Source organism: Gorilla gorilla, chromosome 4 (assembly GCF_029281585.2).
Source record: "Gorilla gorilla gorilla isolate KB3781 chromosome 4, NHGRI_mGorGor1-v2.1_pri, whole genome shotgun sequence".
NCBI classification, from domain to species: Eukaryota; Metazoa; Chordata; class Mammalia; order Primates; family Hominidae; genus Gorilla; species Gorilla gorilla.
Genome location: NC_073228.2, coordinates 43,720,147 through 43,741,700, shown reverse-complemented (window position 1 = coordinate 43,741,700; position 21,554 = coordinate 43,720,147). Strand labels below are relative to the sequence as shown.

The 21,554-nt window shown below is 37.3% G+C and overlaps 1 protein-coding gene across 4 annotated transcripts in view; it reads right to left on the bottom strand.

Moving 5' to 3' along the window:
• Positions 1-21,554, bottom strand: part of SKAP1 (src kinase associated phosphoprotein 1) — a 296,926-nt gene that overhangs the window by 214,197 nt on the left and 61,175 nt on the right. For all 4 annotated transcript variants that reach the window (XM_063706296.1, XM_055387722.2, XM_019028638.3 and 1 more), the window contains exon 3: positions 16,354-16,379. In XM_063706296.1, the coding sequence (XP_063562366.1) occupies positions 16,354-16,379 (26 nt within the window). The remainder of the gene's footprint in view (positions 1-16,353; positions 16,380-21,554) is intronic.

The window sequence follows — 21,554 nt, the reverse complement described above, 5'->3', positions numbered from 1 at the left end:
TAAAAAGAGAATGGCTGTAGCCTTCTCTTTCCATAAATTAGATGATCATATCTAGACTCTTCTTCAAATGCTGTATGGTAGGTAGATGTCCATAACTGAGTTGAACACCTACAAATATAGGACTTTAGAAATAAACTATAACGTTTATTATGAAAAAGAGAAATAAAAATTGTAGAAAACTCACACAATAGTCATTGGCCAAAGCCAGAAGAAATACTCTCTTTTATTAGTTTACTTATCAGTATACAAAGTTTATAGCTATGCTTAAAGCATCACTGTGTAATTTCCATAATAACCAGAAAAATTCTCAAATACTGGACTGAGGATAAAAATGCTCAAATTTTACATCACTGGAAGTCCACTAAAATTATATTATCAACACAATCTAAATGGACTGCCTGGCTAGTAACCTGAAAGTGAGCTGCAAGGTTAAATGGAATTTTTATTTTAAGCCAAATAAAAATCCTTAAAAATAAAAAAAGTACTGGAATTGCCAAGCAAAATTTAACTTTTGTAGGATATACTGAACATTATGTATAAACTATTATTCTGGACTCAAAGTTCTCTGCTTGCTTCAAAAATGTGGCAAATCCACCATTAAAGAAAAAGAACCTAGCCAGGCGCAGTGGCTCACACCTATAATCCCAGCACTTTGGGAGGCCAAGGCAGGTGGATGGCTTGAGCCTAGAAGTTCAAGACCAGCCTGGGCAACATGACAATACCCCATCTCTACAAAAAGTAGAAAAATTAGCCAGGCATGGTGGCTTGTGCCTGTGGTCCCAGCTACTTGAGAGGCTGAGACATGGGGGGATCGTTTGAGCCAAGGAGGTAAAAGCTGCAGTGAGCCATGACTGTGCCACTGCACTCCAACCTAGACAACAGAGTGAGCCCTGTCTCAAAAAAAAAAAAAGAAAAGAAGAAAGAAAAAAAGCACATGCTCACATTCTAAGTGTTTTTAAAAACATGCAGATCAGGAAGGGCTTTTTTTTAAGTGAACTTTTTATTTTGGAATAATTTTAGATTTATGTAAGTGTTGCAAAGATAGTACAGAGTTCCTACATACCCTTCACCCAGTTTCCCCCAATGTCAACTTCTTACATAATTGAGGTCTATCTGCCAAAACCAATAAATTAACATTGGTATATTGCTATTAACTAAACTACAGACTCTATTTGGATTTCACAAGTTTTCCATTAATGTACTTTTTCTGTTTTGGGATCCAATCCAGGGTATCACATTGCCTTCACAGTCTCAGTTTTTAAAGTCTTACCCAAAACACCTGCCTGGATTTGGCACTTGCTTTCCTAACTTCAGATGGAAAAGTCACTTCCACGTGATTGCTATGGTTTCTGAGTATAGTCACCCAAGGTGTGCTTTCAACAGCCACCCCTTGTGTCAAACATGAGACAGTTCCTCTGTAAAGTACACAACGACATAGATATACAACTCAATGCAGCAAAACAGAGCCTAGGTCAGTAGTACAAATGGTTGTGGTGCGGGAACATTTAGAAATAAGCTTTACACCCAAGTGCAATTAGTTCCTGATGATGGAGATGTTGTTTTAAGTGTTTTTAGTGTCATATCAAGTGACCCAGTTCCCTTGGGCACACACAGAAACAAGGCTATAATACCATATAAATATACACTCCCGTGTAATTGAAATGATTACAACTACTGAGGATGCATGGGTGAAAAGTTTTATAGAAGAACAGCAATTATTGTGGTCATTTTGGATTTGTTTAAGAACATCATTTTTCTTTAAAACATAACCGCACGTGTTCTCTGGATTTGTCTATAGTTCTGACAATTGCAGTTCCAAATGGCCACAACTGTAGTCCAGTGGGATCAGACATAAATGATCACAAACTATAGTGACAGACATTTCCACTCAGCAGCTCTACAATTAGGGCTTAGAACTCTATCTGCTTAGAGTGGATTTCTCACAAGCAAGACCCCTTGCCACTGGAGACACACTTTCCCACTGCAACTCCCTCAGAATCAATATATTTCTATACAGATATATATTCTAACACATCATATCTCCATTAATCACATCCACTACCTTCAGTCCTTTCTCTTTGTATTTCTAAACAAGATCTAGTGGAACTATATCAAGGGTTCATCTGCTATTAGCAGGTAATTTGCTCCTGTAGCCTAAGTGTCATAAGAATTGGGCGTTAGATACACTCCTTGATATATTCAATGGCAGGTTCTCCACCCAGTACATGTTGAGGGGCCCATAAGCAGGATGATTTCTCTATTCTTTTCTGAGAGTCAAACTCAATTTCATTCATGCTCCACAGAGTGATAAGTTGTGAATTTCTGAGGGTTGGAGCAGAAAGATAAAGCAGCTTTGTGTCAGGTGTAAGGTAATTATTTCCTAGGGTTTCTGTGCTATTTGTTTTTATTCCCTGTGTTTTCATTAACAGTTAATGAGTTTTCCCCCTTAATTCTGAAACAATAGTCTTGGCCACTAGAAGTTGGCTTTTTCTGCCACAGATTCAACCAGCTGTTGCTGCTCCATAAACTTTATGGAGAAGTGAATTAAACTGCTAAAACTTTCATTTACTAATTCAATTCCAAATAAAACAGGGAGAAAAATGAACCATGATGATGTTCCCCTTGTAACTATTTTAGTTCACAGCAAATCCGTTTAGTTCTGAATTTGCAGATACTATTTTGAGACAAAAACAGGCCATAATGACAATTTTACCAGAGAAATGAGAAAGAAATTTAAAAAGACAGAAAATGGTTTAAGCATTAAAAAAAGTGAGAAAATAACAAATAACAGAGAAAACATATATGTTTGCTTATTCAATATGTAAAGTCTCGATATTTTTGTTAGTCTACATCATCATCTTTTATTTCTCTTCAAATTAATTGTGAGCTATATTATAAAGACTCTATTCATATTTGCAACCAACTGTTTATATGGCGTGGTTAAAAACTAGGGTTTGCAGCCGGGCGTGGTGGCTCATGCCTGTAATCCCAGCACTTTGGGAGGCCGAGGCAGGCAGATCACCTGAGTTTCAGGTTCGAGACCAGCCTGACCAACATGGAAAACCCTATCTCTACTAAAAATACAAAAAAATTAGCCGGGAATGGTGGTGCATGCCTGTAATCCCAGCTACTTGGGAGGCTGAGGCAGGAGAATCGCTTGAACCCGGGAGGCAGAGGTTGTGGTGAGCCGAGATTGTGCCATTGCACTCCGGCCTGGGCAACAAGAGAGAAACTCCATCTCAAAAACAAACAAACAAAAAAGAACAACAACAACAACAAAACACTAGGGTTTGCTACTACTTCACCAAGTATCTCTGGATTATATAAGGAAATTTAGATTAATTTAAAATTGAAAAATTTTAAATTGTTGTTGTTGGAAGGAAACACACGACTTCCTATTCTATTTAATATTTAAGATCCCATAAGAAATACAGCTCCCTCTTTAAACTAATAAATTCTCACTAAAATGCTATAAATAAAGCTCCCTGATCCAAGTCCAGTTAGTTTTCATGCTTGATAGCATTAATATTGCCAGATTTTCATGGGCCAATTTAATAGTAATACAGCTCCTAAAGCTGAAGTATAGTAAGGTTAGCAAAACTGCAGCTTATTGGTCCTTATTATAACCATTCAACTAAGTTATTGAATCTAATACCAACTAAAGATATATGTTGGGTACAGATGTGACCATATATGAAATGTTACTCACACGTAAATATAGAGCACATTTGCTGCACCAAAACTAAAATTCTGTCAATACGTCCATTATAAATTACATATCATTTTGCACATATTCATGCATTAGAAAATGTACTATGTTTTCCAGAGAACATCCTAGAGGCTTCACCAATTTCTAAATATCCATTTGGATCTGTGTGGTTAGTTCTTGTGATTAATCCATGTATAGTGAAGGTCCCAAATTCTTCTCTGTTCTATACAGTCGGACTTTCTGCCTATCTCTCTTTTTTTTTTCCTTTACTACATCTATCTATAATTCAATGTATAAATATTCCTTTTTTCCCCCCAAGGCCCTGGCAGTGAGTGTAATGGTACCAAATGTCATTAAGTCTACAGAATAAATCATAGGTCAGGTAAAGAAAGTTTCCATTTATCATTCTTTTAAAAAGTTGCTCCAACTGGATCTCAAATGTACAAGAAGTAAATTGAGCCTAAGACTACAGTTTTTAGCTTAGCTTAGTAAAAAACTACAGTTTTTTACTGTTTGCTAATTATGTAATCATGCTAAGAATAACAGCCTTCTTAAGAACCTTTAGAGATAACATTTGAGGAGAGTGGCACAGTCTAAATAATCACAAATGGAGCCAAATTGATTAGACACTCTTAGTATAATCACTATAACAACACCTGTGAATCCAACAACCGAAAGGGCAGCATAGCTTAATGATATTCTCAGAATGAACTATATCTGTCAGTGGTGGATTGGACAGGAAAATGTCAGTGGGAGCTAATTGAAAAGTTCTTTTTTTCTTTTTTTCCCTCAAGAAAATGGTCCTTTGTAATGCAGTTTTTAATTTTGACCAGTAGGGCGAGCTGTAGTGTGTAGCATCATCCTAGTTCTTAAAAAAAAAAAAAAGAAAAAGAAAAAGAAAAAGAAACAAGAAAAGAGAGAGAGAGAGAAAAAAAAAGCAGCCACTGTCTTCTCCTCTCCCACCCTCTAAGAAAATGCTGGGATTTTTAACCCTTCTTAGGTTTCACATAAAGGCATAACTCCTGGATGTTAACAAACTGTAGGGCTGGCAGCAACAAATATAAACCAGATAATTGTATATCTGACAACCCACACTTCATAAAGCAAATCACAGCCTGTCAGCAGTCATTCCAGCTTCACACTAACACATTCCATCTACCACTGGTATTGTTCAACTGGTACTAAAATGGAACCTGCTGAGTGGGAATATTTTCAACAGTAATGAGATTTTGACATAATTCAAAATATATAAACCTAGGTATTTGGTAGTATGTGGATAAATATATTGTAAAATGAATGCATTTATCATATGGCAACCAGGCAATCATAATCTGGAATTATTGGCTCATAGTTCTGTTTTCTTTGGGCCACTGTATTCTCAGTCCTTAATTCTTATTACAAAGCTATCCAACTGAATTTTCAGTATCTTTTGACATATAGGAGAAAGTTAGCTATAATAATAATAATTACATAATAGCTAGCTAAACTCTTACTGGGTACAAGCTCTGGGTCAAGACTTTTTGTGGACTATCTCATTTAATCCTCAAAACAATCCTGAGATGTATTATTATCCCAAAGATGAAGATAAAGAAATTGAGACACAAAGATGAAATAACTTACCCAAAGTCATATAGGTGACTCATAAGTGGCAGGGCCAGGCTTTCACCCCAACTTGTCTGATTACTAAGCTCTTGTTCTAATCCACTGAACTATATAGCCTGAAAATCTGCATGTTTAATAAATCATGATAATTACTCAAAGGCAAAGCATATTGAATGACAGCCAGTGAGTTGACTTTATGGTATATACTATCAATTAATATTTTAACTTTAGTAAAGTAAATCTATAAATTATGATTATTAGTGATAATAGCAGTAGTCACATTAGGTATGGAGAGTAGAACTGACAGACAAAACAAAATTTGGTCAATGATTTGGTCAAGAAAGAAGTGGTCCAATTCATAGTTGAAATTTATTATCAAGTAATGTAGTAATTTTTTCAAAATATCACTTTTTGGTATGAATTTCATGCTTGCAAAATTTAGAACAGCCACCTCAGGCTTAGTGAAATTAATATACTGATTTTTTTCCAGCACCTTCTGTTTGATTCTGTCAGATACTTAAATATAGCATTGACCTGGCTTGGTTAAAGAATGTGTTTCCTTTCTGGCACCATCATGCTTTAAGTCTCAGAGCAGGAAAATCCTTTGAAAAATATATAATGCCACATAAATGTAGCAATTTTATTACTATTGGTTCATCTTGCTTTCTTGTCCCATCTTTCCTTTCTCCCAAACAGCAAGTTGTAGTAGGCCTTAGCACTTATTTACAATCCTGATGCATTTTAGGGTCTATTATGCCCCAACTGGTAAGCCAACATTACTTAAGAAACTTCTTGAGAGAAACTATAAGGCTAGTTGGATTCCAGTATCTTCCATTAAAGAAGAATGAGATGGCCGGGTGCAGTGGCTCATGCCTATAATTGCAGCACTTTGGGAGGCTGAGGCAGGTGGATCACCTGAGGTCAGGAGTTCAAGATCAGCCTGGCCAACATGGCAAAACCCCATTTCTACTAAAAATACAAAAATTAGCTGGGCGTGGTGGCAGATGCCTGTAATCCCAGCTACTTGGGAGGCTGAGGCAGAGAGAATTGCTTAAAACCCAGGAGGCAGAGGTTGCAGTGAGCTGAGATCGTGCCATTGCACTCCAGTCTGGGTGACAGAGCAAGACTCCATCTCAAAAAAAAAAAAAAAAAAAAAGAAAAGAAGAAAGAAGAAAGAAGAAGAGGAAGAAGAAGAAGAAGAAGAGGAAGAAAAAGAAGAAGAAGAAGACATGTTGTACAGGCTACAGGTAGATATAAGAAATGTTTTTCAAAAGTCCAAGGAGTAAAAATAAAATAATACAGAGTAAAGAATGGATTATGGGTAAGATTAGCAGGCCTAAACATGTGAGCCAGCTTTTAACATACTGAAGAAAGGGTAAGTTTTCTTTGTGATAACATAAACCTCCAATACCACTGAAGCTGTAATGGCAAATGGTGACAAGATTCAACCTCCCCATGCCACATCCCACTCCAAACAGGGATTCTCATTCACGTATTTGACAACATGTATGTAACATCATTATCAACAGCCAAAACCTCTCACTGTCAAGAATTCAGTTCAATATTTGGTTCCTTGGAAAAAAAGTTTCACATGAAAAAGTATCTCTTTATTTAAAAAAATTACTTTTTAATTGAGGCATCACTAACACAAGTAAAGTGCATAAATCTTAAGGGTAAGTGGTATCACTTTTTAAGTTTAGGAAAATACATTTTAGAGATTAATCATGATCAAGAACTTTTCCAGGATGGCAAATGTGTGTTAAATTCACATCAGCTGACAAGGACCGATAGGGTTCACAAGATTGGTTCTTCCACTACTTGCCTCACAAGAGTCAGCAGAAACTGGAATCTTTATTTTATATGTCATATAAATCCCCTTGCCTATAACTTAGCAGTCCCTTTCCTGTGCTAGTGATACTTAGCCATCTTCATAAACAAGTTTCTGAGAGAAGCATGTGTTGATGAGAAGCCAAACAAAAAATAAATGTTTTCTAATAGAATTGGGTCCACCTATTACATTATTTAGCCTCAAAATATCAAGCAAATTCATTGGGTTTCAGGTCTGAAGGCTTAACTTACTTACTCACAAAAAAGTTTTAAGCAAAAAAAACAAAAAAGCTTGTATTCAAATGGACTACACTTTTCTCTCAATATTTTGTGTTTAGAACATGAAAATTTGCTAGAGGCACAAGTCTTGATGAACACTAATTCTTATGCAAAAATTCTATGCTCAGAAACTGTACTCCTCACCTGATTTTCTGTGTTAGTCCAGGAATAATACCTTCTAAGAGAAATCATTTATAAGTTGTTTTTTTTCCTCAACCAAAGTCCCCTGGGCTAATCAAACAAACTTAAAGCAGTCATTAATTTTTAGTGACTTGATTTTCCTTGACATCTATGTGAAGACGAAAATCTGAAGTTCTGTGAACTTCTAAAAAGACTAAGACGGGGTAAGAAAAGGTATCATTATCAGTCACCATGAGTATTACACAATACTAATTTAAAATTATTATTATTTTTGTTTTGTTTTTGTTTTGAGACAGGGTCTCACTCAGTCACCCAGGCCAGAGTGCAGTGGTGCAATTGCAGCTACCTGCAGCCTTGACCTCTCAGGTTCAAGTGATCCTCCCACCCCAACCTCCAAAGTAGCTGGGACCACAGGTGCACACCCCCATGCTTGGCTAATTTTTGTATCTTCTATAAAGATGGGGTCTCTCTGTATTGCCCAGGCTGGTCTGGAACTCCCAGGCTCAAGCAATCAGCCTCCCTCGGCTTCCCAAAGGGCTGAGATTACAGATGTGACCCACCATGACTGGCCATATAATTTATTTTTAAATTCACTTTTTCACTTGAGGCCAGGAGTGCGAGACCAGCCTGGCCAACATGGCAAAACCCCATCTCTACTAAAAATACAAAAATTAGCCGGGCATGGTGGCACATGCCTGTAATCTCAACTACTTGGGTGGCTGAGGCACAAGAATTGGTTGAATCCATTGGTGGGGGCTGCAGTGAACTGAGATCGTGCCACTGCACTCCAGCCTGGGTGACAGAGCGAGACTCTGTCTAAAAAAAAAAAAATTCACTTTTAAGTGATAAGTAAACTCAACACACCTATATATACCAACTTTCTCAAACATTAAACAACAGAGAATGCTGCTGTTTTATACCATCATCAGGGCCTTTCCCATTAATTAACATTTCAAAATAAATAGGCCAGGAGCAGTGGCTCATGCCTGTAATCCCAGCACTTCGGGAGACTGAGGTGGGCAAATCTCTTGAGCCCAAAATTTCGATACCAGCCTGGTAACATGGTGAGACCTTATGTCTACAAAAAAATACAAAAATTAGCTGCGCATGGTGGCTCATGCCTGTAGTCCCAGCTACTGGGGAGGCCAAAGTGAGAGGATCACTTGATCTTAGGAGATGGAAGCTGCAGTGAGTGAGTCGAGATCAAGCCACTGCACTCCAGCCTAGGTGACAGAGCGAGATTCTGTCTCAAAAACTAAAATAAATAAATAAATAAATAAATAAATAAATAAATAAATAAATAGAGAGATGAAAACCTGAATGGGTAAGAAACTGCTAATCATGATTCTACTGAAAAATAGATTACTACCATGCTGTTTTTTTGTTTGTTTTGGAAAGCTTCTTTATTAAATAAAAAAAGTTAAGTATGCCCAGAGCAAAACCTTCAAATGTTACAGGAAGGCATATAATGAAAGTTCATCTGTCCTCTCTTCTCTTGATCCTTCTCTCCAGAGACAACCATTGTGAGATTTCTTGGGTGTTCTATGAATTTTTGTATCTAATATAACAAGGGTCTCTGTGTGTGTGGCATATGTATTTTTTTCCTCTTTTTAAACAAATGGTAACATTTGTTCTGTTCTGTATCCAGCTTTTCTTCCTAACCATTTATCTTGACAACTGCTCCATATCAGCAATACAGATTTATCTCATTTTTTATTTTAACCAATTTTTAACATTAAAAAATAATACATGCACATGGTGAAAATTCAAATAGTACCAAAGAATATTCTCTCTTTCATTCATATCAATATCCCCCTCAACAGTGATTACCACTGTTAATAGATACATATGTATCCTTCCAAAAATATTCTATATACAAATAAAAACACGTGTGCTTGTGCCACACACACACACACAGAAACAAACTATACACACTAGTTTGCTCAAATTACCCTTTTCATCTAACAATACTCCTTGGAGAACCTTCCATATTACATATTACATACATATTACATATATATGTACCATTTTCCTTTAACTCTATATAGCATTCCATTAAATGGGTGTATATTTATTTAACTAGTCCCCGATTGCTGGGCATTTAGGCTGTCTGTTTGCTATTCCAAACAATGCTATCATGAACATCCTTGTACATAATACATTGTGTAGGGAATACAGAAGGCAGCATTACCTGATTCCAATGATTTCTTTTACCTGCATAAAATTTAGTTCTCTTTTTATATCTTAATATCATCTACTACAGAATAGGAAGGACTTTTAGAAAGGACATAAAAATCTTGGGAAATGTTAACTTTAGAAAGGAAAAAAGTGGGTCTTTTTGTTAAAAAAAAAATCTTTTGGCCGGGTGCAGTGGCTCACGCCTATAATCCCAGCACTTTGGGAGGCTGAGGCGGATGGATCATGAGGTGAGGAGATCGAGACCATCCTGGCTAACACGGTGAAACCCCGTCTCTACTAAAAATACAAAAAATTAGCCGGGCGTGGTGGCGGGCGCCTGTAGTCCCAGCTGCTCGGGAGGCTGAGGCAGGAGAATTGCTTGAACCCAGGAGGCAGAGCTTGCAGTGAGCCAAGATCGCGCCACTGCACTCCAGCCTGGGTGACAGAGCGAGACTCTGTCTCAAAAAAAAAAAAAAAAGAAAAAGAAAAAAAAAGAATCTTTGATAGTCATTGCAAAACAATTGCTGCATTAATTTTGAAATGCATTATTCTGCCCTTTTAAAAAATGCATTATTCCACTAAAAAAAACACCCTACCAGTAGATGTATAGGAAGTAAATTATTTGAAAAGGTATCAAAATTAGTAATTAACTTCAAAAACAGTTTGTGTGTGTGTCCACTTGCTACAGATTAATTTGTATAAAATGTAGCAAATAAGAAAAAGGGGGAAAATGCCTGAAGGAAGTCAAGCCACAAAAGCAGCTGTCAAGACTGTTGATGTTAAAAGGTTGAGTCAAAGCCAAAGGCAGGAGTATTCAGCCTGGGTTCATTTCCCCCTTATTAAATCCCCAAAAGACATGAAAAACATGCTGGAATATTTCTTTTTTTAAAAAGTAGTATAGGTTGAGATAGTCTAGGTTCAAAACCAATGCTTGTGTTTATAAAATATCAGCATTCCAGGAATAGTGGTGGAAAGATACTTAACAATAAATTATAAATATTGTAAATTTAGACTTTTTCTTACATTTGCAAACACGTCATAAATTTGGGCTGTGTTTCTTTGTATAAATCCTACTTATGACTGTGCTAAAACCTTTTGGCATGAAAGCAAAGAGTATTTTCATAAATAAAATTTAGTAAAATCACTGTACACTCCATTAATTCAAAAACACTTCTCTTCAACTTCAAAGGAAATTTCCTTCCTCTTTTTTTTAAAGTGTAAAGATGGTGTTTCTTTGCTGCTTTAATGTTTTGCTTCTTGTAGTTGTCATAACTACATGCTCCAAGTATGTGACCATAAGGGACAAGAAGTTAAGCAACATTTGTGCTTCCATTCAACATGTCTCAGACACCATATAGCAAAAAGCTTGTAAATCTAGCCTCTGAAGTGGCTACCACCAGTAAAAATGCTCTCTATAAATACAAACCTTACAAATATATACATGGTGAGTTTCATGGCCCTACACCAGGGTTCAGCTATAATGAATGAATGAATTTTATGAAAAGATACGTGAAAATTTTATTATCAAGGTTTTATACATGTATGTACTTGCCTCGCCCTACTTTGAGACATAATAATACTTGTTACCACTTTAGTAAGTGCCTACCATGTGGCAAGCACTCCTTATGAGTTATAATCTCATTAAAACTCATTACAACTCATAGTAACTGTGAAGTAGATATTATTAGTGAGATTTTATACATGAGGAAACTGAAGCTTCGAGAATTGATGTAATTTGCCGTAGCTAACAAAGTTTCTAAGTAGAGGAGCTGGGATTCGAATTCAGGTATGATTTCAAGGCTTAGGCCCTTTCTATCATAAAACATTAACTTGAACAACAATTTAAAAAATCAGTTCACTATTCTATGTACTTTATATCCAGATGCATAAAGCAATATATGCATTAATATACTAGATCTCATGATAGAGATAAAAGAATAATGTTACATTTTTAATCAATCTCAACCTTTTTCTTTTACCTTTACATTATGGAGAAGTTTAAAGACGTATAAAAGTAGACAAAACAGTGTAATAAACTCCCATATATACATCATCCAGCTTCAACAAGTGTCAACTTATGGTCGATCTCATCTCATCTATACTTACCCTGTTTCTTTCTCCTCTCCCATATTATTTGTCAGACATTATATATTTAAATATCATGGCACACCTCTCTCTGAAATAAAGAACTATTTTTTAAAAAATTAACCATAATACCACTGCCACACCTAAAAAAATCCAGTAGTTTCCTAATAACATAAAATAACCAGTCAGTGTTCAAATTTCTAATTCTCTCATAGATGTCATTTTTTAATAGTTTGCTTGACTCAGAATGCACAAAGTTTATACATTCGTTGGTAAACCTCTTAAATCTCTTAATTTACAGTTAACATGGCTTTATAATTTCCTTATTCACTTAGCACTATTTGTTTTTGCCAGGCTATATTTTTATTTGTTTATTTCTTTGTTTGTGTGTTTGGGACAAGGTCTCGCTTGGTCTCCTAGGCTGAAGTGCAGTGGCGTGATCTCGGCTCACTGCAGTCTCAACCTGCCAGGCTTGAGTGATCTTCCCATCTCAGCCTCCCAAGCAGCTAGGACTACAGGCCTGTGCCACCATGCCCAGCTAATTTTGTTTTTTTTGTAGACACAGGGTCTCACCATGTTGCCCAGATTGATCTCAAACTCCTGGGCTCAAGCGATCTATCTGCTCAGCCTCCCAAAGTGCTGGGACTACAGGCATGAGCCACTGTCCCTGGCCTGCCAGGCTATATTATTAGGCATCGATTTACTTTGACGTGAATATAGGCTTGCCATTTCAAAATGAGATTTTTAAGCTTCACAAAGTAGATTTTTTTCATAATGAAATATACTGAATAATTTTCTCAGAAACCTTTTACACCACTCATAGAGATACTCAAAGAATCTTTAAGTTGGCAAGAGATTCCACTGGCCCGTGTTTACCACTACCACAAATGTAATGTGAGTGACCACTGGATAAAAAAAAGATATTATTCTATATAATATTCCCATGGTCTTCCCTAGATTTTTATTTAAATATTATGTCATTTGTTTTAGATTCTGGGTCTATGGTGGGAAATTCAATCTAATATTCATGAAGATTTTTTTATAGCAAATAAATTTTGAATTATAAACATTATACCTTATAATCAAATTTCTGATTAAAACTATCACTAACTCATTTTATAAAAGGGGAAACTGAAGCAAAATGAAGGAAATCAGTTTGCTCAATAACTTTAAGTGATATTGCCATCAAATCTAAGGGCAAAATTAATATTGCCTTATTGATATCACCTTTTAGATATTGATTACTGAAATTATAAAAATTCCATGGCAAAAACTCCGCTGGCTTTTCTTTGTAACTTTAAGTAAAAAATTAAGTAGAAATTTTTTTTGAGTAAGCAGGACATGAATTATTAAAGCAATATTATGTCTTATTGTCAAGTAAAAATAAAAAGCCTCTTTCATGTTCTCCAATTATGTTTAAGCTCATTAAAAGTGCCCTTCCATTTATATCCCCTCTACATTAAAGTAATGTATTCTTTGGATCATGTTTTATTTTCCCTGTTTCCTTTTTAAAATAAATATCATTCAGGAAGTCGACAGTGGACCAGTAAAAAAACGCAGGTGGAAATGTGAGAGAAAGGATTACCATTAATGTCCCATTATGATAAATAGAAACTACTGGCCTTTTTTTTTCCCCACTATGTCAAGGTACTAAGCTAGATGCTTACACACATTACTACTAATCTTCAACAACCTTGCAATGAGACAGTGAAAAACAGTCACGAAGAGTATGGGCTCTCGACCTCTGGAGACAATGGGCTCTAGAATCCATACAGGGTTTCTTATTGGGGCGATGAAACGTTCTGAAATTAGATAGTGGTGATGGTTGCACAACTTGTACTGTACTATACTATACTATACTATACTGTACACCACTAACTTGTACCTTTTAAATGGGTAAATTTTATGGTATGTGAATTATATCTTGATAAGGCTGCCTTGTTTTTTTTTTTTTTTTCTTTTTGAGACAGAGTTTTGCTCGTGTTGCCCAGGCTTGAGTGCAATGACACAATCTTGGCTCACTGCAACCTCCGTCTCCCAGGTTCAAGCGACTCTCCTGCCTCAGCCTCCCAAGTGGCTGGGACTACAGGCATGCACCACCACTCCCAGCTAATTTTTTGTATGTAGTAGGGACAGGGTTTCACCATGTTGGTCAGGCTGGTCTCGAACTCCTGACCTCAGGTGATCCACCTGCCTGCCTCAGCCTCTCAAAGTACTGGGATTATAGGCATGAGCCACCGCACCCGGCCAAGGCTGCTATTTTTAAAATGTGTGCTACTAAAAGGATATACAAATAATGGATCTTTTATAATTAAAGACTATTTTCCTTCCAGGCACCAGACCTGGTTTAGTTCAAATATCTTGAAGAACTCAAGTGTGTATTTAGGCAGATGCAGAGTTAATAAAATTCATCCCATCATCTTCTTGTACAGAGGGTCCTGTCACAGATAAAAATGCTCAGAAAGTTTGGGGCCAGCATTTCTGTTCTTTCTCACTCCCATCCCAACACCACCCAGTTTTCCAGGGCTTTTAAGATTCTTCTTCTAGTTGTTCTCTTTCTTACATATTTCTAATCTTTTCATAATCTTAAATTGTCCTGTTGTACCTTATCTAAACCACTTACTGCTCCTACCCACCCCACCAGCTTCTGAAGCACATAATCAGCTAAGGTCTGATCAAAAGGGCAAGGTAAAAGATACCCTCCCACTAACTCCCCCTACCCCTGAAAATACCTGTGAGAAGTCATGAGACTGGGGGCTAGGGCATGAGTTTTTCTATGTCATCTTTCCTTACATTTACTTCCAAATGCACTAAGATTTTGCCACATATATTTAATCGTTGTCAAGAAGCAAATACAGTTTTCTGTTCTAAATAAACTATTTTCACTTGTCTCCTTGGCTGCTCTACCTCTGTCCTCTCTCCAAGAGAGAAAGGATGGGTAGAAGCTGCTTTATGTTGAAAGATGACTGCAATGCCAGCATTTCAAGAATCTGGTAAGTTGTGCCCTTTGTCTTTTTTAGTCCCATATAGTTTCTTGTGTTAAGCTCCAAAATTATTTTCTCTTCTCAGCCTATTCCTATACCACATCTCTGACACTAACTCTTTATTTCTCCTTTAGGTAATTAATTCTACCCTCACAGTTCCATTCATTTCTGCCAGTTCACAATCATGTGCTTCCCCCTGTGGATTTTGGTTAACATCTGTTAAACCCTGAACTATAGGGCCATCCCCTGAATAGTGCAATTCACATTTTGCAAAGCAAATTGCTACATTATTACATAAAATTATCCGCTGCTCAATCTATGTTTTCAGCTATAAATGCTTTAGGATAGTGAGATATATAGTAACAGCACATCACATTACATAAAATAGTGTAAGTGCTCCAACTTTAACTTACAAGAGTCAAGAAGCTTTGAAAATATATGGTTTTTATTTCTTAAAGATGGCTTTAAAATAAAGCTTTATAAAAACTTGAAATACACTAAAAGTATGAGCCAGAAAAATAAAAATTTTAATAAAACTATTATAATCACTCACAATTTTAATTTATTTAAGGTATTACTATTCACTGGGGTTGGATACAGTGACAACATTAAGAGAATAAAAAGTACTTAAAAAGTTTACAATTGGTTAAGAAAGTTATAGAGCAAAATAGTTTATAAAGCTATTTGTAAGTTTGATCTAAAACTCTGTGATTATCTGAGAAAATAAAGCCCCCCCCATTTATAATAAATTAAGATAATATTCAGGTTGATGTTTGTGATATTCTCAACCAGAGTACTAAAAAGAAGGAAGGCAAATATTTTAAAAGATATCCCCTCAAACTGTTTGAATTCAGAAAAAAATATTTCAATTCTGAACCTTTTAAAAATGTGTTTTAATCCTGGCCTTTTTCTTTTTTTAATTTTGCACACAGCTGTCTGTAGTACTTTTTAGAATCATGCCAGATGTTGGGTTCATCAAGCAAAAGCAGGAAAACAATGGTTTGAAAGCAATTAGAAGCACTGAGGCTGCAGCAAGGCTCATATTAAAATGTGATAACACTGTTCTAGTGGGAATTTCAACACTGCTCCATTTCTGACATTTCTCTGCTGCCAGACAGGCAGGCTGTGTGGAAGGGCACTGTGATCGAGGAGGTAACATACTGGAATTTATTTCTGGAGCAAATGAAGGATTAGCTGAGTTGGAACCCTCTCAAGGTTTTTATTATGGACTCAGCTACCATTTTATTTGAATGCTACTGGATCCTGTTGGCACCTAACAAAGCTCAAGGAATTAAAGCATATTATAGCCTTGGTTTTATAAAATAATCTAGCAACAGTCCACTCAGAAGGAGGAAGCACAGAGCTTCTTGTTGCTAAAAAGCAGGGCAGGGGGGTGCAGCAGGGTGAAGGTTAATTAAACACTCCACTAACTTTCCTTGGAAATGGTTAATGCCACTCTGTGGAGAAGCTTGTAGAGAAGAGACAGGAATAAACAATCCCATTTACACATTTTTAGCATAAAACCATATGTGTTCAAAGAGGACTCACCTTGGGGCTGAAAATCCCAATAGTACCTGAAATACAAGGGGGAAAAAAAAGGGAATAAGTCAAACTTGTATTTCTCAATTTTGGTTGGCCTACCATAGCTATAGCACCTGGTCCAAAAAGCTTGCTAAAGTCTATAACCAGCCAAAGTCACTACTAATTTTGAGAAAAACAAAAGCTTATCCCTGAGATTTGAAAGAGTCTCAATGGCTTAAAAGATGCATTTAATTCACTGAAATTCCTCACGTAATTTTGACTTTAGAGCTGGAAAGGTCCTAAAAGGGAACCTAGCGGTGGCCTGGGGTTTCTCATCAAGAGCTCTACAGGCTTTCAGCAGGATGGTTCTTTGTTGTGACAATCTGGCCTGTGTATTACAGGACCATTACCATCACTGGTCCTAGGTACCAAATACCAGAGACATTCCCAGTTGTTATAACAGTCAAACTCCACTACCAACACCAACACATCTCAAATGCCTCTGAAGCCTAATTTTTTTTTTTCTCTGTTACCCAGGCTGGAGTACAGTGACACAATCATAGCTCACTGCAGCCTCGAACTCCTGGGCTTTGCCTTTTAAACCTAAATTCTTAATTTTACAAGTGAAACATGGGCCGGGTGTGGTGGCTCATGCCTGTAATCCCAGCACTTTGGGAGGCCAAAGCAGGCAGATCACGAGGTCAGGAGTTCGAGACCAGTCTAACCAACATGGTGAAACCCTGTCTCTACTAAAAATACAAAAATTAGCTGGGCATGGTGGCGTGTGCCTGTAATCCCAGCTACTCAGGAGGCTGAGGCAGGAGAATCGCTTGAACCCAGGAGGCAGAGGTTGCAGTGAGCTAAGATCGCGCCATTGCACTCCAGCCTGGGTGACAGAGCGAGACTCCATCTCAACAAAACAAAACAAACAACAACAACAAGTGAAACATGAACAATTGACTTAAGGTTGTCTAACGTTTTAGTGCAATTGACTTAAGGTTGTCTAACATTTTAGTGTCTGAGCCAAGAATGGGGCTCTTGCAGTTCATTGTACCATCCTATCTCCTCTATTATTTTGGGAAATAATTGGCAAAACTGACAACCCTTGAAGTCTTTTATTTATCTATTTTTTTTTCTGAGACTAGGCCTTGCTCTATCACCCAAGCTGGAATGCAATGGCCTGAACGTCACTCACTGCAGCCTTGACCTGCTGGGCTCAAGGGATCCTCCTACCTCAACCTCCCATGTAGCTGGGGCCACTGGCACATGCCACCACACCTAGATGCTTACACACATTACTACTAATTCTCAACAACCTTGCAATGAGAGAGTGAAAAAGTTACTGTTTTTTTGTTTTTGTTTTTGTTTTTGTTTTGTAGCGATGGGGTCTCACTTTGTTGCCCAGGCTGGGGCTTAAGCAATCCTCCCACTTTGGCATCCCAAAGTGTTGGGATTGCAGGGATGAGCCACTGCATCCAGCAACCCTTGAAGTCTTAAACTAACAAAATAGCAGTGGTGGAAAGGATCATTTGTAAGTCACTTATTTGGAAACTAAATTGCATTTCTTTCCCCACAAAAACAATGTTATATATGATGGTTACCCAAGAAAGACTACTGTATTTTGGATCCCATTTCCTCCTGCCTTCACAGGAACTTTACATTATTCTTTATCAATTTTTCTCTTGTCTGTATTCAACCTCTTCCTCTCAGTTTGGCCCTTTCCATCAGCATTTATGCTCATATAAAAATAAAGCAAATCCTCCCTCACCCCTTCACATCCCTCCACCTGCTGTCCTGTTTCCCGTCACATCACAGTGACATTTTCAAAAGCACTGTCTACACTTGGCTCATTTTATTCCCTCACTGCCCACTCACTCAACATCCTCCAGTCAGGCTCAGAGCCATTGCACATTAACTCTTGCTATAGACATAATAACCTTCACGCCACCAAATATAAGGGATGCTTTTCTATCCTCATTTTCACCTCTCAGGAGTGTAGATGTGCGTCGGAGCTTTTTTTTTTTTTAACCTAGGGAGGGAGTCCACAGTTTTTTATAGAATTCTTTTGCAGGGGTGCCCAAGGGAGAGAATACAGTCATGGGTTCTTAGTTTCTGTTTCTGGTGGGCCACTAAAGCCCCTTCCTCATCCCTCTTTTCCACTTATCACTAGAGGTAGAAACTAAAAATCATGGCTTCACCCTGCTAAAAGCCTAAAACAAAAACAAAAGAAAAACAACAACAAAATAAGGCAGGTTGGACAAGCTTGCAGTTTAAAGGGTCCATAAACCCCCCAAAAAGATGCAGAAAAGGTGATAGGTGATAATGGTGTGTCTTCTAGTACATACATTACTAAAATTAGGCTTAGCTTCCTCAGGGAAGAGTATCAGCCCAGTGAATATATTGGTTATTTCTTTAGTGTGTGACAAATTTTCAGAAAATAAAGACAGAAGAGGTCAGTGGAGAATAAGTATGTTGCCATAATTCACAGTTTAATTTGGGGAACATTATCAGACATAAGAAAGTGGAGAAGAAACCTGACAATTTGTCCTTCCTTGTTCCTTTCCTTTTCCAGAACAGTTCCTGGGCTGGCAATCAGGTGAAGAGAAATGTAAGATACTTGGGTTAGAGGGTGAGGAAATTCCAGGACAGCTTTGACATCTGCAGTAGCAAAGGGGAGAGGAAGGGGCAGAGGACGGTGTGGGAAGTGGAACACTTCAAAACCTGGGAAGAAGGAGTGTCCATATCAATGCAGGGGCATATGTAAGCTGAAACTGGCTGAAACTTAAATACGTTGTGAATAATAGTATGATGGGTCAATCTCCACCTAGCAGACAGTGCACCTGTACCTGGCCACCATGAAGAATTTTCCATAAAACTCCTTTCTGTAAAACATAGCTAATCAAGCAAATCATCAAATGGCTGAGCAATTTTCCATCTACTCTTGCTATTTTCCATCTTCTCTTGAGGCACTTCCCTAACCCCCAATTCCTATCATTACCCAACTTCTAATTTAATATAAATAGAAATTAGGGTTCGAGTATGTGCATACATGTATGTGCACATGTGTATGTACACTCTCTCTTCTTTCCAAAATATTGATGATGGCAACAGCAGGAACTGTGCTGTTGCTCTCATTTATTGGCCTAGAAAAAATCCTAGTCATGCAGTGGCAGTTAAAAGGTGCTCTAGGTATATTGTTAAATAGGCAAAGTATGTTATTGATGATCTCAGCCACTTCTGTGCCTCCCTGTCCCATGATGCCCACTCCAACTAACACAGATTTTCAGTCCTTTTCTCTACCTACTTTAAAGTGCCCTGGCTTCCTGGTTTCTCTTGTCAGTCGAGAAGAAATATGATCTTATAAGTCATATATACTAAGAGTATTGCTTCTGCCAATAGTAGTCATACCTTAAGAACTCAGCAGTATCAAATAAAGTAGTAGGTCCATCTAGTTGATGTTAAATAGCAGAACCTGCTTTATTCCTGGTAATACTATAATTAAGTATTTCTGTCAAACTTTCAGTTATAAGATGAATAAGTTCTGAGGATCTAATGTACAGCATGGTGACTATAGTTAATAATACTGTATTACATACTTGAAATTTGGTAAGAGAGTAGATTTTAAGCATTCTCACCAAAAAAAAAGGTAACCATGTAAGCCATGTAAGGTGATGAATGTATTAATTAGTATGACTATGGTAATCCTTTCACCATGTATATGTGTGTGTATATGTATGTGTGTATATATATATGGATATATATCCATATATATATAATCATACTGTACATTTTAAATACATTCCACTGCATTTGTCAATTTAAAAAAATCTGAGGTCAGGTGTGGTGGCTCAGACCTGTAATCCCAGCACTTTGGGAGGCCAAGGCAGGAGGATTGCCCAAGCCCAGGAGTTCAAGACCAGCTTGGGAAACATGGCGAAACTTCATCTCTACAAAAGGTACAAAAATTAGCCGGGCGTGGTGGCACATGCTAGTCGCTAGTCCTAGCTACTCGGGAGGCTGAGGTGGGAGGATCGCTTGAACCCAGGATGTTGAGGTTGCAGTTAGCTGCGATCATGCCACTGGACTCCAGCTTGGGTAACAGAACGAGATCCTGTCTCCAAAAAAAAAAAAAAGAAAATTCTGACAATAAAAATTATATGTAGAACTTGATGTGGAACAGCATGAAGTGGAATGTTAGTTCCCTTCTTTTTCAGAAGGTATCTTGCTATCCTACCTTTTCTCCCTGTCTTCTTTCTCTAAATATTATTTATGGATTAACCCTATAGGGAGTTTGTTTTTTAAAAAAGCCACACCTCTATTCCAAAGCTCACAAAGAACACTTCTAAAAGGAAAGCCCAAAAGGTGAGCAATCACATCCCTCACTGGAGGGCACCACAGATTAGTCCCTGCTGGACACCTTTAAGATCTTGGTCTTGTCTTGTTAAAGATATCCCCTGGGTGGCCTTCATCATGTTCTCTAGAAATATAATTCCACAATAGAGAATTCTATACTCTTCAGGAGGGATTTAGTAAAATCCTGCCAACATCTTCCAATTCTTATCCTTTTTCTGAAAACAATTCTGTTAGCCAGAGAGTCCAACAAGTCTGAAACTAGAAATTTTAAACCAAAATACAAAGACCACAATATAAGTATACATAAGAAAAAGCATATAAATGCACACATACAGAGTTGTGTTTATCCTAAAAGCCTCTGAGAATTTCATATCAGGCCTGTGCAGATAGATAACAAACACTTCTTTAATCTTCTCTTTGAAGCTTCAGCTTCAGTAGGAAAGGGAAGCTATCACTCCTCTGCAATATCCATACTCAATGTCATCAGGACCATGCAAATGATATTTGGAACTGAAAAATGATGAGTACAGAACGAGCAGAGAGAGAATGTTGCAACCATATTGATGATGATCATTTTTACATTCAGTAAAAATAAACCCATCTTCACTTGTGCTTCCAAAAGTGAAAATGGAAGAATAAAATTTCACAATATTTTCTCTATGCTACAGAACAGTCTTAAAATTTTAGTATTAAATTGTAGAGTATGCTATTTGTGTTTTCAAATTAAAGATGTTTTGGCCAGGCACTGTGGCGTGCGCCTGTAATCCCAGCACTTTTGGAGGTCATAAGTTCAAGACCAGCCTGACCAACATGGTGAAACCCTGTTTCTACTAAAAATACAAAAAAAATTAGCTGGGCGTAGTGGCGCATGCCTG